This window comes from Pelophylax lessonae (genome assembly GCF_965119305.1).
Source record: "Pelophylax lessonae genome assembly, chromosome: 4".
NCBI classification, from domain to species: Eukaryota; Metazoa; Chordata; class Amphibia; order Anura; family Ranidae; genus Pelophylax; species Pelophylax lessonae.
The window spans coordinates 594,604,391-594,630,435 of record NC_138771.1 but is presented as its reverse complement, the minus strand read 5'-3'; the positions used below and the strand labels follow the sequence as shown (position 1 = coordinate 594,630,435).

General features: G+C 46.0%; 1 protein-coding gene across 2 annotated transcripts in view; it reads left to right on the top strand.

Annotated features, from left to right (window-relative positions):
• The window catches only part of TYK2 (tyrosine kinase 2), a 121,723-nt gene that overhangs the window by 9,174 nt on the left and 86,504 nt on the right, over window positions 1-26,045 (top strand). The window contains exons 2-3 of one of the 2 annotated variants that reach the window (XM_082255385.1): window positions 16,225-16,389; window positions 22,425-22,604. In XM_082255385.1, the coding sequence (XP_082111511.1) occupies window positions 22,427-22,604 (178 nt within the window). In that variant the 5' untranslated portion in view covers window positions 16,225-16,389; window positions 22,425-22,426. Of the gene's footprint in view, window positions 1-16,224; window positions 16,522-22,424; window positions 22,605-26,045 lie in introns of both variants that reach the window. The other variant, XM_082255384.1, reaches the window with a different exon arrangement.

Sequence of the window (26,045 nt, the reverse complement as noted above, 5' to 3'; positions counted from 1 at the left end):
CAATAAAATTTATAGAGTAATCTTTATTTGTCAGTGGGAACACATACAAAATCAGCAAGGGATCAAATACTCGTATATTCAGCTTGTTCAGTTATGCTTTGACAAAAAATCTGGAAGCGGATTGGTTTTAATGAAGAGCTGTATCAGATTTTGCACGCTCCAGTTTTTGTAAATTAGCCCCATTGCACACATTTCATCCCATCCATTCAGGGAAAATTGGATCTCGTGCTTGCGGCACCCCCAGGGAACCCAAAGGGCACCTCGGTTGAGCAACACTGGCAAAGGTCCCATATTTTTAAGCAACAATCAGAAAAAGTTTTCTAATTCAATCTCCCCCCCCCCCCCCATTCCCCAAGAGTTCTAAGCGAATCGATCCTTATTTCATCTCATGTCTGTGGCTTCAGCAGCAATGCCCTATAACAGCCTTTCTCAACCTTTTCAACACAGAGGATCCCTTGAAATAATGTCTGGTCTCGGGGGACCCCTGCTTTAAAATATAAATCTACAACTCATGACACATTAGTGTGACAATCAGTGGGAAGAATGCTCCTTACTCTTCTCATCATTGGGAAGAATTAACCCCTTACAAATAGCTAAAAGGAACAATGGTGTCATTGGGAACTTATGGGAGAGGCAGAAATTGCCCATTTCTCAAGGAACCCCTAGCAACCTCAGGAGGAACCCTAGTTGAGAAACCCTGCCCTATAAAATGATTTTAGAATTGTTGGTATGTAATCTTCTGGTGTTGTTATCATTTGTAATGTTATAGTTTTATCACCTAGTTTCTTGTTGCTATGAAAAGAGATTCTGACGTAAAGGCTTGGCCGTGGTTATCCTGTGTAGAATGATAAGCCTATGAATGTATTAAACTAGCATGATTGTCCTAGTTACTGTTCTCTGTACTTGGCATGTGTGCTTTATTACGTTTTTAGATGCATGTTCTACATGCTCTGTAGTATTTTCCAAGTATGAATATACAGGATGTTTGATGTTTTTGCTTTCATTATTATTATTTTGCAAAGGATTATGCGGTTCCTGGTTTTACTTTCATCATTATTATTTTTCCCATGATGATGATGATAACGATGACTTGGAAGAGGATAATTGTCTGAAATCTGCTTTTATTTCATTTTCTTTTTTGGCTCTGTTTTGTCGAATAATGAATCCAGTCGGATAATGCCTCCTCCGAGATCTGCGCATGCACAGTACTTAGCGCTATAGCTGATCCATTGATCAGCTGACGTGACGTCAACACTGCTCGTGCGCAAATCGTAGGAAGCATTAGCATGCAAAGCGAGGAGGGATAATCTAATTGTCAGATTCTGCCTTGCTCTCTCTGCCCATGCGTGTGAGACTTGAGCGACGTCACAGGCGGAATACAATTGTTGTTGGGCGGATTTGGGTGTGTTGCAGGGTGGATTCCGTTACTCGAGTTTTGCGCGTGCGCAGAGAGAGCAAGGCATAATCTGGCAATTAGATTCTCCCTCCACGCTGTGCAGAGCCTCTGATGATCTGCGTGTGCGCAGTGTAGACTTCACACCAGCTAATCAATAGATCAGCTGGAGTGAGGTTTGTACTGTGCATGCGCAAATCGTTGGAGGCATTATCCGACGGGATGCACTAGTTGGTAGAATAAGCTCCTCCACCTGTTCTGCTCTGCTCCACATCTATATGTGGATTTCTTTCAAAGCAAAACAATGTTATTACCTTGACTCCCAAAGCCCTGCCGGACCACATGTGTAGGGAAAAGGCTTTTGTGAGATGTGGTTCTTGGGGGTGATAAATTCTCAGTCTCATGCTGTATTGCCATCTATGCGGATCTGTGTTTGTGCTGGGAGCACACTTGATGATGCACCCCCAGAGCCAGTGGGGGCAGCTCCCAATCACATGATCACTGTGAAAGCCAATCACAATCAATAGTAAGAGAAGACTGCTGCATGTTTGAGAAGGTTGTCTAGAAGGCCATCCTATAAGGGGCTCATTCAAATAGGCAGCCAGTGGGCAATAAAATCAATTGAGCCGTGGTTTTACTGCACCCCTTAAGTTGCAAAGGCCCCCATACAGGGATGTACACATGCCGTAGCCGCGATGCTTTGCTTCGTGGCCGCAGCAGAAATTATACCCCGTGTCCTGTTCGGCAGTGATATTCCTTTTGACCCAAAAAGACAAAATTTAGGTGCTGCTCAGGTAGTGAGGTAAAGTCTAACTAGACCACTGTGGGTGCAGGCAGGGACAGGGAGCTCATTCTAGCTCCAAACTGCAATAATGTCAAAGCAAAAGATCCATAAGTGGCAAATCATGAAGAAGACCCATGTACATGAAGTGAGATGAATGGCAGCCTCAGCCCAGGCTCCAGCCAGGCCACTTCCCCTAATATTTCGCTTCCCCCCTTGAAGCCTAATCATGAGGATCATGAGTGGTATTCCTTACCCAACATGACATAGGTAATCATTTTTTCCACAACCATGAAGCAGAGCAAAGTGAGTGGGGCTGTGGGATGCATGTGCTTGTGGTGCAGGCAACATACGGTATTTGCATGCTAGCTGCCCTCTGAAAGGTGACCCATTGTGGATTGCTTTTTAGAGGGGTGGCAAGGACTGCTGCAAGTGTATACAAGCATATAAAAAATAAAATTAAGCTTTAATCTAACTATTTTCCACCAAAAGGTGAAGTTCTGCTTGTCTGCTTCCTCACCCCCCACTTTGTTTGGCAGTTTATTTATTTTTATTTGGGGGGAGCGGGCATCTAGCTTTGACAGGTACCTCGGTACCTTCTACTACTTCAGTCATGATGATCTGAGCAGAAGTTTGGGTCCCCTTTTCTTCCTCCGCAGCCTTCTGGGATATATAACAAGTCCCAGAAAGCTGGAGGACCCTTAACACAAAGAGCAATGGGAAGCCGACTGTAAAGCCTCAAGCAGTCACAACCGGCATCCCAAAGTAAACATGCCATGGGCGTCCGCAGAACTTTTTTCAGGGGGGGGGGGCATAATTTTAAGGTCACCCATGTCCCGCCCCTTTTCACCAATGTAATGAAGGGGAGGGGCTTAGTCATAATGCTTATTTTGAGTATATTCCCTTAAAGCATGTTATACAGCACAGTGCTTGTGCTGTGTAATTTGGCCCCTTCTATCACCCAAAATACCTGGCTGATCCTGCCTGGCTATGTCCTCCCTTCTGTAAACTGACCACAGTATACCATGGCTGCTGAGCCCTGACACCGTGGTCAGTTTACGTGCCTCCATCATCTGCAGCCCTCCTGTCCTCTCTCCCCTCCTCCCTCCCTGCCATTCTGCTCCTGTGTCAGTGCCCACCCCCCCTCCTCTTCTGCTGCTGTAGTTTCATTTAAAGTTTCATATCCTGTCTACAGTCTGTTTAATAATCCTGTGTGCCCCTGTGTCTGTTTTTTTTTTAAAATAAGCCGTTCTTTACAAGTATAGTGTGCCACTCGCTGCTCACGTGACCCGCCACCTCTCTCCTCCTCTCCTCTTCCCCTCCCAACTGACATCATTGAGGAATCCTTGGCCCTGCCCGCTGCAGGCATCTGTCAGCCAGAGAGAGGAGAGAGCCGACAGGTCACATGAGCGGCACTCGGCCCTCTGAAAACTGGTAAAGAACAGCTTATTTTTTTAAAACACAGACACACAGGCACACATGATTATTAAACAGAACAGACAGGATGGTACAAAGTGGCTTAACAACCACTTAAAAGGGGAAGTTGAGATTCAAAGGGGGGGCATTTGCCCCCCCTTGCCCCTACCTGCGGATGCCCATGCCGGTGCCTGGACCCGAAGATGGGCGAAGAGCCGGCTTGGGTGAGGACCATGCTGATTCCCTGTATAGGTGAGTGTCCTATTATTATACAATATTTGTAGCTGCTGGCTTTTTATTTATTTTTTTTCTAGATTGAGTGCCGGTTCACACTGATGCGATGCGGGAAGGCTGCGAATTCGCAGCCTGTTCCCGCATCGCACACGCACCCCAGGCAGTTCACACTGCCATATGCGATCCGCTGGGGGTGTCAATGTAATCTTAACGACACCCCCAGTTTGATCGCATATCGCAGTGCGATCGTGCAGTTCGCACAGGATCGGATGGCACAAGTGTGAACCGCTGTGCGATCCGATCCTGATGCGGCAGCAAAAATGCCTCCTGTGCGTGTTTGCTGCGGGTGCGATGCGAATTTAGCCATGCAAACTGTATGGCTAAACTCGCACCGCACAGCTGATCGCATGTAATATCGGAGCAGTGCACTCCAACATGACATGCGAACCCCGCACGCGCAGTAGTGTGAACCGGGGCTGAAGAACTGCTTTATAGTAGTGTCGGTGTGTTTTAGGCTAGGTTGACACTAACCCAAATTCTCTGAAAGCGATCCGCGGTCAGGCTCTGGCTTAATGTTGCAGCGTGACTCCATTGACTTGAATGGGTGAATTTGATAGGTGCCATCTTGGAATGTCACATTAAATTTTCTGCAACGCATGGCCTCCTCAGGGTGTTGTTTATCCTTTAGGTGTGCATCTGGGGGGAGTGGTAAAACCACCGCTCAGCCACCTGTTTTTACCGGACACTCATGTAAATGAAGCCTTGGGTAGAAAAAAATATTGCACGCCATGGTAATTGGGCCCTATGATTACAACAACTAATAACATACATATATGTAGTATCAGGAAAAAAATAATTTTTTGCTTTTTTTTTTTTTTTTTTTTTTTGTGGTGGGTCATTGTTCTAATGCCAAGAAATATATATAGCTAAACTTTAAATTCAGTTTTTTACTATTTTGTGCAAGTTTTCCTTTGATAATAAAAATAAATAAATCTTGGGCTATCCAATCCACTAACCTTGTGACCTTGCTAAAATATGTTTGATTTTTTCAGTAGCCTCTATTCGGGCCGTGTACAAGTCACTGTGTCTTTAATAGCTGCATTATGTAATCCTCGAATAAAATGAGAACGATGGCCATCCTTATTAATGAAGTAAGAAAATGTTTCCTTTATCCAAATAAAGCGCTTATACAGACAGTGCCCTGGCATCTGACAAGGTGTCTAGGTCTGTTTGTCCTCCCTCTCCAGAACATTATCTTAGGCTAAGTTCCCATCTTTGCAACATGGGAATGCACACAAAATCGCAAATGTTCCTACAACACACAAAAAAAGTCCCTTTAGTAGGCAGGTGGCAGTGCCATTAAGTCCTAATGGCATACTAATGCCGCTTGCTAATGTGCGCTCCATCTGTATGGAAACAAAGAACCAAAAATGGGTCATGCACTTCTTATGTGTAATTTTCATGCGTAGGGCAGCCTTTTAAAATCAATGGCCTCATTCACACGGATGTACTTATCTGTACAGTCGGGGAAAGGGGGGTCTTTTACCTGCATGGATTGAACCCATGTGCATACAGTCCCATTCATGTCTATGGGGACACAGCTGCTGGTCCTAATTCAACAGCCGCGTGAGTGCGTGACGTTGAGCGCAGACAGTGAGAAGTGAACATGTGTGCATCCCGTGGGCAATGACGACCCTTTGCATGGGTGTATGGATAGGTATACCTGTATGAATGAGGCCTGATCATGACCTGCAACATTGTGTGCGCATCATTGCACCTGTATAGATGTGAACGAGGCCTTAGGCTTGTTTGGGTGTGATGCATATGATCGGTATTTAATACATTCTTTACAAACCTGTTGCACCACTAAAATAATTCTTGTGTCCATTTTATTCCCCGGGCAAAGATCAAATTCAGCATCATACATTTTTTACATTTTCTTTGTTTTTATTATTATTATTATTATTATTTTTTTTTTTTTTTTTAGATGTGTACTATAAGGGCAGATTCAAATTTATGCATTGGGGTGAAGCAGCCAAATTCTTTTGAATGGGCTGCCAACACACAATTTCACAAATTTTACCTTACCTGCACCTTGTTTTAAGGCCGGGCATCACGGCAAAGAGATGGCTCACATCTGTGCATTGGCATAGTTTGTTGGAACTCCATTCAATCTATATCACGCCACATTACACCGCTGTTAATTTTGTGCATTACAGTACTTTGTAGTAATGTGCAGTAGAACATGCGCTATCATGCATTACAAAATGCACAGGTGTAAACTCTCCCTTATGGGTTTGAATCGTCCTTATTTCAGTCACTTTTTTTTTTTTTTTAAGTGTTATTAACCACTTAAGCCCCGGAAGATTTTACCCCCTTCCTGACCAGGGGTTTTTTGCAAATTTTTATTTTTTTTTACTTTAATGGACAATTGCGCGGTCGTGCGACGCTGTACCCAAACTAATTTGACGTCCTTTTTTTCCCACAAACAGAGCTTTCTTTTGGTGGTATTTGATCACCTCTGCGATTTTTTTTTTTTTTTTTTGGATCATGCGCTATAAACAAAAAAAGAGCGACAATTTTGCAAAAATAACAATATTTTTCACATTTTTTATATGAAATTCCCCCCCAGAAAAACGTAAAAATCAAAAATTTTTTACATTTTTGGCCAATTTGTTTTCTGCTACATATGTTTGGTAAAAAAAAATCACAATAAGCGTATTTTGATTGGTTTGCGCAAAAGTTATTGCGTTTACTAACTACGGGAAAGATTTTTGTCTTTTTTTTTTTTTTTTTTTTGCGGTACTGCGACATTGCGGCGGACAGATCGCACCCTTGACTGACATTTTTGACACTGGAAGGGAAGGGGTTAACTTTATTGGAGAGGGAGGGGTTAAGTGTGTCCCTAGGGGCGTGCTTCTAACTGTGATTGGATGTGGCTAGTGGTGTAATAGCACAGATCAACGGTCCTACATAGCAGGACTGAGTGATCTGTGTTTTTACACAGGGGAGAATGACAGGCGGCTTTGTTTACATTAGCCGCCTGCCTTTCTCCCTCTCTGCCCGATGATCGTGAGTGACCAGCGGACATCAGGTCCGCCGGTCACACGCGCCGGCTTCCTCTGGTACGAGCGGGGACGGGGGCGCGCCTCCGGCGGCGCGCGCTCGCCCCCTATTTGCTCCCAGGCTAGTGACGTACCGGTACGTCACTTTGCCTGGGAGGGGCTGACCGCCGCCGTATATAGTCGGGCGGCGGTCGGCAAGTGGTTAACTATTGTATGTATGTATGATGCAGGCATATTCTTAGACCCTAAGTGCATAACTTTACATTTATCAACATTAACCACTTCCCACCCGTCGTATAAAAAAATGACGGACGCAAATTGGTTGCTCTGTCCTGACTGGGCGTCCTATGACATCCAGCAGGATAGGCGGCTCTGCGCTCCCCCGTTACTCTGACACACCCCATCTCCGATCCCAGTAAAAAGCCTATGACGTAGGCTCTTTACCATGTGACCAGCTGTGTCCAATCACAGCTGGTCACATAGTAAATAGGAAGTGCCGTTGATCGGCTTTCCTCAGTTTACGCCTGACAGGCGCGAATAGAGGAGAGCTGATCGGCGGCTCTGCTGACAGGGAGGGGTCTGTGCTGGTAATTGAAGCATTAATTACCAGTGCAGACCCTTGGGGGATGCCACCAGGGATTGCCCACCAGGGATGCCTGTAAGTGCCCTCCTCATCAGTGCTGCCCATCATTGCCATCTATCAGTGCCGCCCACCGGTGCCCATCAGTGCTGCATATTTAGTGCCTCATCATCAGTGCCTGTCCATGCAACCACATCAGTGCAGGAAAAAAACGTATTTACAAAGTTTTATAACCTAAACAAAACTTTTTTTTTTTTTTTTTTCCAAACGTTTCGTTTTTTTTTTTATATTTGTTTAGAAAAAGAAAAAACCTGGCGGTGATCAAATACCACCAAAATAAAGCTCTATTTGTGGGGGAAAAAATGACATAAATTTGGTTTAGGTACAGTGTTGCATGACCGCGCAATTTGTCATTCAATATGCAACAGCGCTAAAAGCCGAAAATTGGCCTGGGCAGGAAGGAGTTGAAAGTGCCCAGTACTGAAGTGGTTAAACCTCATTTGCCACATGAAACAGTGCATTGAGATTGGCTTGTAAATTGGAGACATCCTGTAAGGAAGTTATTCCACTGCAAAGCTTGGTGTCATCTGCAAACACTGAAATGGTGCTTTAACCACTTTAGCCCCGCTTACATTGAGGCTACTGCGGCAAAGTGCCGCGATCCCGTCCAGCGACGTAGACCTATGTCGCTGGACTCCGCCCCTTGTGGGCGGCGCTCGCGCGCCGCCGGAGGCTCGCTCCCGCTGTGTTCATTCACAGCGGGAGTCGGGCCAGCGGAGGAGCAGCGGCGATTGCCGCTGCTCTGCCCCGATCGTCGGGGATCGAGTCTGGAGATCCGCCCGCTGTGTGTAAACACAGCGGGAGGATCTCCATAGTGACAGGGACTGACAGATCGGAGTGTTCAGCATAGCTGGACATCCGATCTGTCCTTCTGTCACTCAGTCACCTCCCCCCCCACACGTCAGTAAGCACCAGGCATACATTAACCCCTCCCTCTCCAATAAAATTAACCCCTTCCCTGCCAGTGTCATTTTTACAGTAACAGTGCATATGTATAGCACTGATTACTGTAGAAATGTCACTGGTACCCCCAAAAGTGTCAAAAATGTCAGTCAAGGGTCCGATCTGTCCGCCGCAATGTCGCAGTCCCGCAAAAAAAATCGCAGATCACCGCCATTACACGTTAAAAAAAAAAACACCAAAAATGACAGAAATCTTTCCCTTAGTTAGTAAACGCAATAACTTTTGCGCAAACCAATCAAAATACGCTTATTGCGATTTTTTTTTTTTACTAAACATAGGTAGCATAAAACAAATTGGCCAAAAATTTAAAAAAAATTTGATTTTTACATTTTTTTTGGGGGGAATTTCATATAAAAAAATGTGAAAAATATTGTTATTTTTTCAAAATAAACGCTATTTTTTTGTTTATAGCGCAAAAAGTAAAAATCGCACAGGTGATCAAATACCACCAAAAGAAAGCTCTGTTTGTGGGAAAAAAAGGACGTACATTTCGTTTGGGTATGGCGTCGCACAGCGCCGAATCGCAAAAAGTGGCCTGGACGGAAGACAGCAAAATCCTCCGGTGGTAAAGTGGTTAAACCTCTTTTGGGGGAAAAGGCAGACTGGAAGTAAACATGGACTGTCAGTATTTACACCCTATGTATATCTAAAAAAAAACTGAAATCAATCCCCTGTATTTTCCCCAGGCAGCATCTTAGAGCTGGCTTCTCCTCCTCCCACTGGCATTCAGCTGCCACAGAAGGAAAATAGTTCTAGTAAATGCCACCTCCGCTGCCCCTCCTGTCCAGGATTGTCTTCCTTTTGCTGCCTGTCCCGCCACAACGCTGCGAGCTTCCTCTTCTCTCCTCTCCCGCCACCTGCTGTGGGGGATCTTAAAATTATAGAGTGGGGAAGGTGCTGGTAAATATGTAATTTTCTGGCTCCTTCCTTTTCTGAATTAACACAGTAAGTAATTGGTACCAATCGCTCATTGTGTTCATTCATAAATGCAGCATAGTTAACTGTTTACTAAACTTTGGTTTGTGAATGAACAGTAAGCCACTCAGCACAGAGCGTTTCTCATTGATTCATTGTCCAGTGCAGCTGAGGCTGCAGAGAAAGGCACTGGATAATCTCTGTCCTGAGTCCCTTTCTCTGTCCCAAAAGTGAGACATCAGGGGTCTATTTAGACCCTTGATATTTTACCAAATCCCCACAACAGGCTGCTAAAATTATGAAAAAATAGAGGTAGTGTACCTCATGGTTCAGCGCTTGCAAATATTCAGTTATAGTAAATGATGAACAAATAAACATGTAACAATAGAAGTTGTGCAATAACTATGGGATTAAGCACGGTGTACTAAAGTGTTTTTAATAGAAGACTTTGTAAATAGACATATATATTGAGTGGGTACTGGACACTCAGGTGACCTGTGATAAATGACACAAATACCACAAACGGATGAAAACAAAATCAATAGCAACAACAATGATGACCACCAATAATAAATCAAAAAGATGCAAATAAGATGAAAATTAAATAAATGTTACACACACATACTATGCCTGGATGAAATATTATGCAATGTTCATTGAGCTGTGACAAGTCCAATCACTAGAAATACCAGGCAAAGCAAATGATGCAATAGTACAAGTATATTACTAAAAAAAAGGTCAGCAATAAGTCCACCCAAACTTGTCCATTGTGCACATATAATGACAAGCAGGGCTGGAGATCAGAGTACAGAATCGGCTCCCCAGGGAAGGAGGTGAGATGCTGAGGGTAATGATGAAAAGCCACAACCGTGTGCTCAGGGGGGTGCGTTAGGAAAACTCACCAGAGATGGTGGATCCCCTCTTGCCCTACGGCGAGGGGGATCAATCAGGCTTGGGGTGGTCTCCTCCACCAAGGGTGCACTCCCTGTGGTTGTTGTAAGATATGTAAAACAGTGCCCAGTAAGCCTAGGAAAACTTTAACTTTCCAGTCCAATGTCACCCAGAACAAATATTCTATTAAAAAACTCATCACGTGCCATAGCACTTATGTCACCTACTTGCTGGCCTGGCCGTGTGGCCTCCAGTACGTAGGCCGTACCACAAGGAAGTTGGGTAGTTGGGTAAGACTGGGTGAACACGTCTCGAATATTAAAGGGTTCAAAAACCATAGTTTATCAAACCTTTTTAGGATCAGACACAACAAAGATCCATCGATATGGCCATTTATATTTAAACATTGCTGATCCAACTGATCAGCCTTGTGAATGTTGGTTTGTGCACGGTGCCCAATGGAACTCTCCAGCCTTTACCACAATCAAATTGGATTTTTATTCTTGGCCATGGTTATATTACCTGGCATAGTATATTTAGACATATTTAGTCTCCATTTACTCATTTGCATTATTTATTATCCATTATGAGTTAGAATTCCCGTTCTTTATATTTTATATAAAGGATATATGGGACTGGAGATTATCTTCCTTTTTGGGCACCCTGTACATGCTTGGTCTTTTGACTAGACCCTGCAGTAACTATACGTTTCCTACCCAGCAGATCTGCTGTTATATGAGGTTCCAGCTACTCCTACCCAGTCTCTAATCAAGACTGGTCAGCACATAAATTCTGAACATCGTAAAGATCTAAGATTTTGGCCTAGACCTAAAACATCGTGAATACGGCACTCTTGATGGATAACAGCGATTTGCTGTCCATTTGTTTTTAACCGCCAGGCAGGCTACCTATGCTCACCATCACAGTGAACTATGTAAGTTGTTGTTTAACACTTTGTTCAACGTTTTTGCAATTAGATATATAATGTTGTAACTAATATGTTATGTATTGATCATCCGCAGACCACCCTCCAAGGGCACCCCTGAGGAAGGAGCCCAAGAGACTCCGAAACGCGTCGGGTTTAGCCTAAGGGTTTATGTGGTTTCTAGTCCGACTGTTTGATGTGTAGCAATTTATAGCTTGCCTCTATGTTTTTATTCTTTTTGTATCCATAAATAAAGAATTTATTTTTTTATATAAACTGGTTTGTTATTTATACCATTTTTCTTTTTTGGTGCCTAAAAAGTCCCATCCCTAGGGGAATTTCCTTCTTGGTTTGGTATTGACCCCACCATTACTCTACTTACTTACACTGTCCACTCACCATCCACTGCCCTATTGACCCCACCATTACTCTACTTACTGACACTGTCCACTCACCATCCACTGCCCTATTGACCCCACCACTGCTCTACTCGCACTGTCCACTCACCATCCACTGCCCTATTGACCCCACCACTTCTCTACTTACTTACACTGTCCACTCACCATCCACTGCCCTATTGACCCCACCATTACTCTACTTACTGACACTGTCCACTCACCATCCACTACCCTATTGACCCCGCCATTACTCTACTTACACTGTCCACTCACCTTCCACTGCCCTATTGACCCCACCATTACTCTACTTACACTGTCCACTCACCATCCACTGCCCTATTGACCCCACCACTGCTCTACTTACTGACACTGTCCACTCACCATCCACTGCCCTATTGACCCCGCCACTGCTCTACTTACACTGTCCACTTGTAAGGTAGGCTAAGTTTATATTTTCACAGTGACATTTGTTTTTCTAAGTTTTCCTCACTATTTAGTTAGGCCTTGCTTGTTCAGTTCAAAAAGGGTGCCAAACCCTTAATTATGGACAGGCAGGATTTTTTTCTTTTTATCTTTTTATTGGAGGACAGGAAGGATTTATAATGTAGAAGAGGCATACTGTGTCTTTTCTGAATTAAAGGGGAAGTATGGGTAAAGCTTTCTGGCCCTACTTCTCCTATGAATTACAGGAGTGCAGTTTGTTCTGTACTCCTGTGACCCACTTTCAGCCTACAGTGGGCTATCTGCTGACATCACTAAGCTGACCCAGGCTCTAAAAAGATCCCGACTTTAAACGACGTCCTATGCACCCGGGAACACTGTGCAACATCCCCATCCCCCCCGATCTCGGAAAAAAGCTGTGGCCTTTTAGTGCTGCATATTAGTGCTTCCTCATCAGTGCCTATCAGTTAGCGTCATCAGCGCACATTAGTGAAGGAGAAAAATTACTTATTTACACATTTTTCTGCCATTTTTTTTTTGTGGGCAAAAAATAAAAAATCCAGCGGTGATTAAATAGCACCAAATGAAAGCTCGATTTGTGTGAAGAAAATGATAAATCCAATTGGGTACACAATTGTCATTCAAAGTGTGACAGCGCTGAAAACTGGCCTGGGCAGGAAGGGGGTGAAAGTGTCCTGTATTGAAGTGGTTAAAGAACCCATATTTCTTTATACTATACCTCCCTTACCTGCCTGTTCCCGCTGTACACTGTGCAGCTTAGTGTAGAATTTCAGCGATGCCAAAGTGACAGAACTCATGCACATGTGCGGGAGTGACATCATCTCAGGCCAGCCAATAAAACAGCTGGGGGGTCGATACCTGGAAGCCGCCAGGCTGAAGATATCAGGGGCCAGCATGGAGCTTCGGGGGATCACAGAACTGGAGAACAGTTGAGTATAGTTCCGCTTGAATGTACTTTTAAAGGGGATGTACAGCCAGTGCTCATTTTGGGTCTACTTCTTCAGTGGATTACAGGAGCGCAGTTCGTTCTGTACTCCTGTGACCCATTTTCAGCAAACAGCGGGCTGAAGCCTGCTATTGGCTGATGTCACAGAGCTGGACTAGGCTGGGGCAAGATCAAATCAATGAAGTTGGGATCTGCCCACATGCCTGGACGGCCACCTGGCTCAGCCTCTCAGCAAACCACTTAGGGCCTGAGCCGCCTGCTTCTGCACCCCTCCGCGGCCCAGTACTCCAGTGAGCGAAGGGGGGGGGGGAGGGGCTGGGGCAGAGAAGACAGCGGTGACTTGACAGTCATTAGCTCACTGCTCAGGGAGCCCTGAGAACAGAGTGATCGGCAGGGTTTGAATCACTTTAGCTTGATACTTGAACCACAAATATAACAATATGTGACCCTAGTGATTAAGCCAACAACACAAATATAACAAAGTGACAATAGTGATTCCCACAATCAATAAAAAATTATCAATGTGAAGTATCCCAATATGGGTGTGATTATGAGCCCAAATGATGGTGTCCAATGTCCAATTATTGAGCCTCAGATTCTGGACAGAAATTGGAACACTGGTGACTCCGAGTGATAAATTAAAATCCAATGGTGAATATTCAAACAAGAACGTGTCTGCTGATATGTAGTGAATCCCACCACCTTCAGGACTAGCTTCTGACCCGCAGGTAGGAATAGAAGGGCAAAATAGCCACCCAAGAGTGATGACTCCCTGTGCTGTGGAGGGTATAGAACACTTCTTCACACCTCCTGGAAGAGATACAACAAACTAGCCCCTTACCAGATGGATGCCGTCATGGAGCATATATCTGTCCCTTTAAGGGCCTTCCCCCCACCAGCCACAATGGATGAACGCTTGGGTCTCTCGTAGGTGATCTCTGTTGGCTCTTTATGCTCCTCTAAACTTCAACCCCAGATGCTCTCATGCATCTCCAGCAACTTCACGCTCTTTTCTCTGAGAGTATAGAGCGGAGAGGCGACGGAAGGTGCTAGAGATGCATGAGAGCATCTGGGGTTAAAGTTTAGAGGAGCATAAAGAGCCAACAGAGATCACCTACAAGAGACACCAAGCGTTCATCCGTTGTGGCTGGTTTGTTGTATCTCTTCAGGAGGTGTGAAGAAGTCTGCTATACCCTCCACAGCACAGGGAGTCCATCACTCTTGGGTGGCTATTTTGCCCTTTTATTCCTACCTGCTGGTAAGAAGCTAATCCTGAAGGTGGTGGGATTCACTACATATCAGCAGACACGTTCTTGTTTGAATATTCACCATTGGATTTTAATTTATCACTCAAGAGTCACCAGTGTTCCAAATTCTGTCCAGAATCTGAGGCTCAATAATTGGACATTGGACTTTGGACACCATCATTTGGGCTCAGAATCACATCCCTATTGGGGTACTTCACATTGATAATTTTTTATTGATTGTGGGAATCACTATTGTCACTATATTTGTGTTGTTGGCTTAATCACTAGTGTCACATATTGTTGTATTTGTGGTAGGGATGCACCGAAATGAAATTCTTGGCCGAAGCCGAATAATAATGAAATGCTTGGCCGAAGGCCGAATACCGAACGCGGTGTTTCACATTTTTTCCATTTATTTTGCCAATTTTTAGGGGGCACGCTGATGGGCACATTTTATGTTAGGGGGCATGCTGATGGGCACATTTTATGTTAGGGGGCACGCTGATGGGCACATTTTATGTTAGGGGGCACTCTGATGGGCAAAACAAAACATTTAAATCAGCGTTGCTCTTAACCATGCCCATTAGCGTGCCCCTTAAAATAAAATATGCCCATCAGAGTGCCCCTTAACATAAAATATGCTCATCAGAGTGCCCCTTAACATAAAATATGCTGATCAGAGTGCCCCTTAACATAAAATATGCTCATCAGCATGTCCCTTAGCTTGTGGCTGATGGCCACATTTTATGTCAAGGGAGCACTCTGTTGGGCACATTTTTTTTTTTTTTTTTTTTTTAAGGGGCACTTTATAGGGCACTCTAATGTAATGAGCATGGCAAGTGGCAACAACATATGGCAGTCTGCACACTAATGCTTGTGCAGCTGCCAGCTACCATATTCTCCCCCAAATGTGCTCAGCTCCACATCACATACCTGAACTGCAGCCAGAGCCAAAAGCCGCGAACAGGGGGGCGGGACGTGGACCTAGTGTGAAGGAGCCGCAGTCAGGAGCAGGGGGCGGGACGCGCGCGTGACGTCACACCCCCTACTCGCGGCCGGACAGGACACCGGCGGCGTGTGAGAAGGGAGCCGCGAGCCGCAATGAGGAAGGTGAGCGGTCAGGGCGGAAGCTGACATTGTTCGGCTCAAAATTATTCGGCCTTTTGACTTATTCGGCCGAACGCCGAAAGTGCTATTTTCTCTATTTTCGGCCGAATAATGTTCGGCCGCCGAATATTCGGTGCATCCCTAATTTGTGGTTCAAGTATCAAGCTAAAGTGATTCATAATTTGTTTAGCGCACCAGACCACTTTTTTCTTTACTTATATTTCCAAATCAGGTATTTGGATCTTTGGTTGCAGCTTATTTTAATTTTTCATATCAGCGCACCCTCATTATTTTTTTTTTAGATCGGCAATGTTTGATCGCTCAGTTCTCGACGTTAAGCCGATGGGGGACAGATGCAGCATCCTCCTTGGTTAGTATGATTCTGGAAAAAAAACACTCCATACTTCTCTTTTAAACCATTCTGTCCCCTAATTGCACATTGTAAGCTATTTTGAACAATATACAGTAAGTTACCTGTAGAGTCCTTTCTATTCTGCAAATCTCCAAAGAAAAAACTAAAAAGGGGAGAAATGGATTTTCAATTATTTTTGGGTATGGTGTGTGAACTGGAACATATAGCCAATAGGGTTCTTCAAATGTAACAGAAAAAGTGGAAATGCACTTTAGGATACATAAGAAGTATATGTTGCCCAGGGGGAGGTGACTGGGGGAAACCATTTACTCTAATTCTAATTCTACTTTAATAACTTTTTTTGGCACCCGCCACACCTTGTGTTTGCTGTATGACAGGTTGTGTCTAGTACGCTGCAGCATACTTCCTTCTGCCCTCTGGCTCTATTATAATTTGCCACAATTGTGTTTGCGTTTTTTTTTCTTCTAGCTATGAAGGTCAGCGCTTGTGTAAAGACGGGAGATCTCTGAGAAGCAGCAAAGGGATGTGGTTAGCCTTGAGTGACAAAGACCAAGAGAGAGACAGCGGGCTTCGAGGTGGAAGAAGCGGGGTGGAGAACAAAGACTGGAAAGTGGCGGATCTCTGCTCCGTAGTGTAAGAGCGAGGCTGGGGCTGAGGGTGCCACTGCATGAGCATAACACGTGAAAAGATAACAGGGGGAACCATATCCTGTTATCTTCTAGGCGATCCTTCCTGTGCATCGCTGTCATCCGCTGACCTGTTCTGGTATGACCTCATCTCATCATTTCCTTGTTTACTTGTTTTCACGTCGCATGTTGTAAGTCTCCGGTGGGTGCTTGCACTGTCTCTGACTTTTTCATGCCAGCCTTCTTCTCCAGTCCCCCGTGGAGACCATCACACCTCATTTCATTGCTGTTGTCGCTTAAAAAACAACTCTGTTTTAAAGGCGTAGTTCACCTTTCTGACAAGGTTTCATGCTGCATACGTATATAGGGGTGTAACATGAAATGGGGGTGTACATATATAGGGGTGTAACATGAAACGTGATCACATATTGCGCTCTCACCACCTTTCAAACTCCATTTGTTAAGCGATCCACTATTGATTACTTTAGAGAGGGGAGGTAAGGGCTGTTGCACTTGTGAACAAGCCCTTAAAAAACTTGGTAGCTCATAGACCAAGAGTGTGCAACTGAAGCCCTCCAGCTGTTGTGGAACTACAAGTCCCATCATGCCTCTGCCTCTGGGAGTACCTGTCAGTCTTTGCAACCTGACTCTGGGAGTCATGTGTTCTCAGATTCTGCAACCGGAAGTGACGTTCGGACAAAAACAACTTACTGCGCATGCACCATGCGTTCCAACATGGCCGCTATGCGTTCCAATTGGTTTCCTAATATGACCGAACATGAAGCAGAGGTGGACATCTTCTTGCACCCACGCAAGTCTTGAATTTTTCAGTTAAATGCAATATGGCTACCTGGAGGTGTTCTGTACACAGATGGTGCACAGAACGCCTCCAGACATATATCATTTCCTGCTTGTGTGATTGGCTCCCTGATTTTTCCAGAAGTCTGCACTGATACAAGTCAGATTTTGGACATCCCATGCAACATAAATGTAATTTTTGGTGAGATGCTCCCTAAGAGAAGTCGGGTTTAAAAGGATGCAGACCCTGCCACTTCCCACAGAACCCTGCAGCAGCTAATTGATAATTATAAAGTCATTCCCATTAGATTCACCTTGCATATTGACACAGACAAATAGCTATTTCTTCAGAATAACAAAAGGTAGGAATCTGCAAAAAAGTTTGTTTAAAGTGGAGTTCCGGCCACAGAAAAAAAATTTCAATAAACATACCCCGGGACAGTCAGGGCTAGTACATTCCACAATGGATAGCCTCTGATCTGTCCCGGGTTGCACTTACCTTTTAGAAGAAATACTTACTTTTAAAATTTCTTCTCCAGCGCTGCCATCTCAGGTGTGGGCAGCTTGAAGCCAGCGCGATCCTCTTCTGCGTCCTCTTCGGTCCCACAATGCACTGCGCCGGCCCCGCCGTCACATCCGGGTCTGCAGCATCATCCTTGCACAGCTTCTGGGCATGCCCAGAAGCTGTTTAGCAAGGTATGACGCGCCTACACCGGAACTGACATTGGGGCCGGTGCAGGCGCATTGATTCCTGGGAGCGATGACGTTCAGCTCCCAGGAATCATTGCAAAGCGGAAGTGACGGCGCGGGCCGCGGCCGCAGAGGGAGGAAGTGCAAGAAAGGTGAGTATGTTTTTCTGCAATTACAAGGTAAGTAAAAAAAAAAAAAAAAAAAAAAATCGTAACTAACCATTTCTTTTTCAGGTGAGCTATAGCAAGCGGATGGCCCAAAATCGACTATGTCGATTTTGTGGCCGGAACTCCGCTTTAAATCCCTGCAATGTGCATAGATCACCCAGAGGGGAAGGTTTTTTTTTTTTGTTTTTTTTTTTCTCAACAAAAATGGCGTTCCTTTTTAATATTGTGATAAATGTGTTCGCTAAATGCGCAAGTATGTGTGTACCCAGCTTAAGACCCCTTTTTTGGCCAATAATTGGCTTGTGTCTGTATACCTTTAGATGTACACAAACCTAGAGCCATTATATACACGCTTGCTTTCAAACTCACCTAGGAAAAAAGGACAATGCAGTCTGTGATTGTGGTGGCAACACACACTCGCACTATCCTCTCTTTTCATAAGTCATCCCCATATTATGCAATGAAAGAAAAAAGTTTCCACACTCGAGGTCTCTGTTACATAACGCATGAAGTAGAAATCAAATGATGTATATTTGGCTTCTTGGTTAAAAGTTCACAATTTTAAAGAAAAAAGTTCACCCTTCCAGTGCTCCCCATCTTCTACTATATGAGAATGCTTGTTAAGTCTTCTTTAAGGGGGAAAAAGCTGGACATAGTTGGTTCATCCTTTTTTTTTTTTTTTTTTTTTTATGAGCCAGCAGGCACCCCTCTCCTGTTGAATCAGCCAAATTTTGATCGATGTATGGCCAACTTAAGAGATCATATTTACATTATTCCTTGTACTTGAAAGCTCCCTCCATCTATCTGTGCACTTTAGTCCCCCAAAGACTCCTCTATAAGGCATCCCCTGCCAACCACAACCTTGAATAAGGCAAGTAGTACACTCTTATTTCTCCACCACCACCTCTCTGCCTAGTCAGGAGTAAGGGCCTAGTTCCTTGCTGGGATCTTTGTTCCTGGCAAAAGATTTTTTTAGATAGGAAATTTTTTTCCTCCTGAATTTTTCCAGTGAGATCTACAATCAACAGCCAGACTGGGTGACGGGCTGGATGACTAGATCCAGATCCAGTGGTCACCTCAGTCTGGCCAGCGAGCGCACAGACCTCAGCTCCACGCTAGTTCGACAGTGACATAGCCCCACTGGACAGGGGCTGGCCTGCGAGTTAAATGCCTCTTGAGGTCGCAGCATTCCTCCTGGCTGATAGCCCCCCATTTCGATGGAGAGGGGTTCTGTCTGGAGCGTGGCCCACCTGGTATGGTGAGCAGCTGTCCCACCCCCCCTCCCCCTGGAGGATTTTGGGTTGGGCGGACTACCGGGTTCTCCTCCTTCCCACAGGCACTCCCCCTTGCCGAGTCCCTCATTCTGCCCCCCCCCCCTTCCACATACGCTGGGGCTGTTTGGGTGGTCTGGCCACTTTCCTGGCGTGGGGGCACGGCGCTGACTGGCGATGGGGGCCGGGGTGAGCTGTCGGCGAAAGGAAGATTGACTGTGCGGGGGGGGGGGGTTGTACCTGGTGGGGGCCCCTTTCAGGGCTCCCCGGCCTGCCTGGATCTGTCCTTGAGGCCTGGTCTCCCAATCCTGGGTCCCTGTATGCCTCTTGGTGCCACGCAAGGGGCAGCCATTTTGTTGTAGCCTGTGTGTTCTATATACTGCGGCCATGTTTGTGTAGTCTGGCGGCCATTTTTCTGTAGTTGGCCGTTTGAAAATAGCGGCAGCCTTGACATTTGTCCACACCCTGTGGGCGGCGATTTGGGTGGTGGTAGCCCTTCATTCCGCGGTGCTGACTCCTGGATCATTTTACTTCCTGATTGCCATACGTGTAGTGCAGATTATCCTGGTGGCTGCAGGTTCTTGTCTCTGTGTGTGGTGATTCTGGTGGGGTCCCCTCCCTCTCTTCTGAGGATCACTGGTGCTTTGTGCCTGGCGACCGGATGGTGCTGCCAGCTCCATGGGGGGTTGTCCCTTAGCAGTGTTTTACACTTTTTTATGGGGTCCCCCTGGTGACTCATAGTCTTTGGAGCACATTTCCCCACCTGATCCCCTCTCCGGGTCCCAACCATCTATCCATGCACTGATGGCGGTCCTGGAGTCCCTTGAGTCCCGAGTGGAGATGGCTTGTGGGCGACCGGCTAGCAAAAGCGCCCTCCCCCCCCCCCCCCCCCGCCTTCTCTTGCCTCATCTGTCTCATCAGATCCTGAATCTGATTCAGGCCACTGCGGATTTGGGTCACCCTGCTGGGTCTGCAACCACATGCCTGGAATCCTCTGATAGTGAGGATTATTCCTCCATGTCTGCGACCACGCATGAAAAGGCTCTGGTTGATGCACTGATTGTATCTGTGTGAAACCCTGAAGATGGAGGACGCAGAGGAAGCTATGAGGTGGAGGTGCCAGGTACCCTTTGGCACTCGCAAGCCATCCAGAGCGGCAAAGGTGTTTCCTTTCCCTGCCTATTTTGACAGAATTGTTGCTAAAGAGTGGAGACCGTGGGGTTCCTGAGCGCTTTACTAGACGTTACCTCTATGAGGAGTCCCTTCTTAAGAAGTGGACTGTGCCATCAGTGGTGGACCCTCCGGTTTCCAGATTAAACAAGGCAACCCTGATTCCGGTTTAAGTGTCCCCGGCCTTTACGGATCCGGCTGACCCTAAGGTGGAGGCTGTGGCCCGCCACATGTACACTCTGGCTGGTTCGTCAATGTAACCGGTTTTTACCATTGCCCTAGTGTCACAAACTCTGACCGAGTGGGCTAAGCTCTTACGCCATGACCTGGAGGGGGAACCTCTCACCCCTGCCTTTGCCGAGCTGGCGGACCTGCTTGTCCAGGGGCTGCAGTTTATACGTGATGTCTTTTTGGATGTGGCTCCCCTGATGGCTCGCCTCTGTTTTGGCAGTGGTCCTTCGGCGTATCTTTTGGCTCAAGTGCTTGTCTGTGGATCAGACTTCAAAAAAGGCCTTGACTGATCTTCCTTTCCAAGGAGATCGCCTGTTTGGAGCTACCCTGGATGACATCATTAAAGGTCTCACTTCTGATTCACAGGGATAAGGTGGTTCTTCGCCCTGTCCGTCGTTCCTTCCTAAGGTTGTCTCTGACTTTCATTTGAATGAAGACTTTGTGTTGCCTTCCCTGTATCCCAGGCCTAAACATCCGAAGGAAATTGCTTTGGATGTGGTCCGGGCAATTCGGATGAACCTGGCAGCTATGAAGTCTTTCAGAAAGTCAGACTCTCGACTTGTGCTCATGGATGGATGTTGAATAGGGTTATCCTTTTCCTCTGCGAACCATTTCCAGGTGGATCAGACAGACGGTGGTTTAGGCCTATTCCATCAGGGGTCAGGTTCCTCCTTTCTTTAAGGCTCACTCTACTAGGGCTCTTAGTGCCTCCTGGGCCTTCCGTCATCAGGTGTCAGTGACGCAGGTTTGAAAGGCAGCCTCCTGGTCATCGGTGCACACTTTTTTACAAAGTTTTATGAAGTGGATGTATTGGAATCTGCGGATCCTTCCTTTGGCTGCATGGTTTTGCAGGCTGCTCTTTGAGGGTGTATTATTTTATTCTTTTTTTTCAGGTGGGCTCTGGTTGTTTGGTTGAGCCCCTGTTGCCTGTTTGGCTAAGGTTTAGCTTCGGGAATTATTTGGTTGTTCCTACCCCTCATGTTTAACACTGCTTTTGGGATGTCCCAATGGTTCTGAATACCAGGAGCTGTGTTTGTCAGTGAACAAACGAGAAAATGGGATTTTTGACTTGGCATAAAATCCATTTCTCTGATGTTCATTGACGGACACAGCACCCACCCCTCTGTGGTATTGTTATTGTCTTGACACTGCTTTCTACAAAACTGAGTGGCTATAGCAGAGAGAGGGAGTATACCCCCTGGGACTGCCCGTGGGTGTAGCCAGAATTTTTTTCTGCCTAGTGTCCCTACTCCTGTAGGGGGCAGTATAACCCAATGGTTATTAATACCAGGAGCTGTGTCTGTCAATGAACATCAGAGAAATGGATTCTATGTTAAGTCAAAAATACAATTTTTTTTTTGTAATTTGCAGAATTTGGTGTACTCTCCTTTTTTACAGTTATTAAATGATACAGGTAGATCAGAAATATGTACTTTTTTCTATAATTGGGTCAGTTCTTTTATCCTATAAGTTGCTGGCCCATTTAAAAGGGGCATCCATCATTCGGTGTGGAGGAAGACTTTTGTGAAGACCAATGACTAACTCGCCTGGTTCTCCAAAAGTGTTTTTTTTTTTTTTTTTTTTTTTTTTTCAAACGTCTCTTTATATTCTACTTTTGCAAGGAAGTTAAATGTCTAAAATACATTTTCAGTTCTTTTTTCCAGTATGCTTCACTTATTTCTAATGGTTTTGTCTTCCCTGTTGTTTGCTTCTAGTGATGGCTCTGTGTCAGTGTACAGTGAAGCACAGTGATTCCGACATGGAGGGTTGTACATTCAATGGAGCTGGGCTCAGAGTCTACCTGTACTGGAGCAATGGGAAGGAGCACTATGTCAGCTTTACCCAGACTGTGACCACTGCTGAGGAGATCTGTATTCATATCGCACAGAGGCTCGGTAAGAACCTGGGGAGGATAATACTTTGGGGACAGAAGGGGCTTGTTATGTACAGAGTGACACAGACGGGTGGGGGTTATGTGACATGGAGCCTGCCCCTCCCACCACAGGGTGAAAACACCCAGGAGAAGCTATGTGACATGGAGCCTGCCCCTCTCACCCCAGGGTGACACCACCCAGGAGGAGCTATGTGACATGGAGCCTGTCCCTCCCACCCCAGGGTGACACAGACTGGAAGAGCTATGTGACATGGAGCCTGCCCCTCCCACCCCAGGGTGACACCACCCAGGAGGAGCTATGTCACATGGAGCCTGTCCTTCCCACCCCAGGGTGACACCACCCAGGAGGAGCTATGTGACATGGAGCCTGCCCCTCCCACCCCAGGGTGACACCACCCAGGAGGAGCTATGTCACATGGAGCCTGTCCTTCCCATTCAAGAATGAAATCACCCAGGAGGAGTTATGTGACATGGAGCCTGCCCCTCCCACCACAGGGTGGCACAGACCGGAAGAGCAATGCGACATGGAGTCTGTCCCACCACAGGGTGACACCCCTCAGAAGGAGCTATACTGAGTCTGCCCCTCCCACCACCGGGAACAGACAGGAATAGCAATGTGACATGGAGTCTGTCCCTTCCAGCACAGGGTGACACCACTTAGGATGAGCTATGTGACATGAAATCTGTTCCTTCCACTACAGGGTGACACCACCCAGGAGGAGCTATGTGACATGGAGTCTGTCCCTCCAACCAGAGGACCCAGGTGGATCTATGTGACAGTCTTTCCCTCCCACCAGATGGTGACACCACCCGGGGGGAGCTATGTGACATGGAGCCTGTCCCTCCCACCACACAGTGACACCACTTAGGAGGCGCTATGTGACATGGAGTCTGTCCCTCACACCAGAGAGTGACACCACCCAGGGGGAGCTATGCGACATGGAGTCTGTCCCTCCAACCAGAGGACCCAGGTGGATCTATGTGACAGTCTGTCCCTCCCACCAGATGTTGAAACCACCCAGGGGGAGCTATGTGACAGGGACAGGAAGAAACGGTGTAACGGGTTCATCAAGTTTAAAAAAAGAAATTCCCTCCCTGATTTGGCTGAACCTCAAATTGCAGTTGATTCAGTGATTCAGAGAAAGGCGGAGACGGCCTTATGAAACAATGGGATGTTTCTTCTTCCAAGGAACTGATTACATTTAGAAACCTATTCATCACTTTTTATTTACGGTCTGCTTTGCTGCCTAGAATAAGTCCCTGTCCCTGATTAGTCCACATTTTTACACATCTTATCCCCTGGTCACAAAGAGTGTCCTTATGTCTTCTGGGATGACCTTGCATTGAACAACTTTCCACTATGAGAAGTATATGGACCTTTTTATGTGTTTCTACAAGGTGATCATATTCTCCCTTTTTATCACCTGAAATCTCAAACAAAACTATCAGCCTTCCTAGCCGTCTTCTGTAATTTGCTGAACATCCCCCCCTCCCCCTCCCCTATGTAATAGATATGAGGAATGGGGGAGGTGTTTGTACTCCAGAATAGAAGCCTAGGGTGACAATGCTACACAGAATACAGTACAGTGGCAGGAGCTCCAAAGTCCTGAAACAAAAGCAATCTAGGTCCCACTATGCTGCAGTATATATTGCAGTTTTATATTTAGATACATTTTAAAAGGGAACTTCACTCTCGTCAATATTGAATATTTCTAATCCTTATGCTACTTGCATTAGTAAATGAATAGGAAAGTATATTCAATTTGCTTGTTTTAAACACTTTTTTTTTACCATTTATTTAGTAGCTTTTTGGTTTCCATGCCTAGGCAGATGATGTCATACAGCCCAGGGGTCTTGAGGAGGGGAGGAGGGATTTTCTGAGCACACTCCTCCTGCCTGCATACCTGAGCTAGGGGCAGAGGGATTCCAGGAAGAAAATGATACATGAATAATCTGCCCTTACTCAAGATGGCTGGATAGATGGATGAGTTTGCTTTGAATAATAAAAATAAATAGCTTTTTGGTTAGTTGAACTCAGGTGCAGTGTAGGTCTGCTTTAATCCCAAACTCTGCCACTTTTATTTATATATAGATTAAGGCCTCTTTCACACGGTCCGCCTCCGCAGGCGGATCCGTGTTGCTCAGCGGGGATCGATCCGCGATCCCCGCTGAGCCGGCGGATGACAGCTCTGTCTCCGCTTGCAGAGCGGAGAGGGAGGTGTCTCAGCCCCCGCTGCTCTCTATGGGGGATCGGATGAGAGCGGACCGCCTGTCCGCTCTCATCCGATCCGATCCCCAGGACGGATGGAAAATAGGGTTTCCATTCGTCCGGATTTCACGGACAGGATCGGATACGGATGGCAGCGGGTGTCCGCGGAGGTGTCTCCGCGGACATCCGCTGCCCCATAGGGATACATGGAGGATCCGATCAGATCCGCCTAAAAAAACTGGCAGGCGGATCTGATCGGACCGCCCGTGTGAAAGAGCCCTAAATGTAATCTGTACTGTCCCCCGGGGGGGTACACCACTGACCACCACCCACTAACCTAATTTTTTTAGTGAACCAAGTTGGTTCAAACTAGGGCTGGGCGATAAAACGATAACGATATGTATCGCGATAGACACGTGATCGATATCAATAAAAAAATTGTTCGATAAAACGTTCAATATTTTTCCTTAAGCAGTCTCACTCATAGCGCTGCAAGTCGGCTACTATTCCTCCTGCTTTTTCTCTTTTTTACAGTTGGAAGTTGCCGCCTACTTGCTTGGAGGCTATGATTGGATAGCGGTTAGGTACTGATTGATTTTCATTGGGACTTTGGAGGCGTTTTTCGATTGGTCCTGGATTCATTTCCGGTTCATCCGAGGTACGCTTCCTCTGTCCTTAGCAATGTGCGGTTGGCGCTAGCGGTGGGGGAGGTGATTGGCTGGATCAGACGCCGCTCCTCCCTTTCCGACTCTTGCAGCCATTTAATGTGGTGATCGGCGGTCCTGAACCACGCCCCCTGATGACGTCACGCTTTGACGAAACCGGTAGGGGACCGGTGATCGTCCGCCCTGTGTATACCCTGTAGTGTCCTCCTATTTTATATCGCAGGAGACCGGGCTGCAGCTACCGCACCATCCATTCCGAGATCCCCGCAGGATTTTACCTGGATGTGGAGGTCACATCTTTTCAACTTATCACCTGAGCTTCTTATTGGACTTTTTTTCCTCTCCATGGACTCTCCTTCTACTGTTTTTTCAGTACACTCTGATACATTGTGGAAATTCATCTATATATATATCAGTGATTGCCTGTTTTTGTGTTTTCCATCAAGCGCTGCATACTTCTGTTTTCATTTTTTCTTCTTCGTCGGAAGCAAACAGAGGACGCGAAGCAAGTATGGTTGTGTTGACATTTTATTGTCTTAAGAACTGAGGGGATCATGATCAGAGGAAG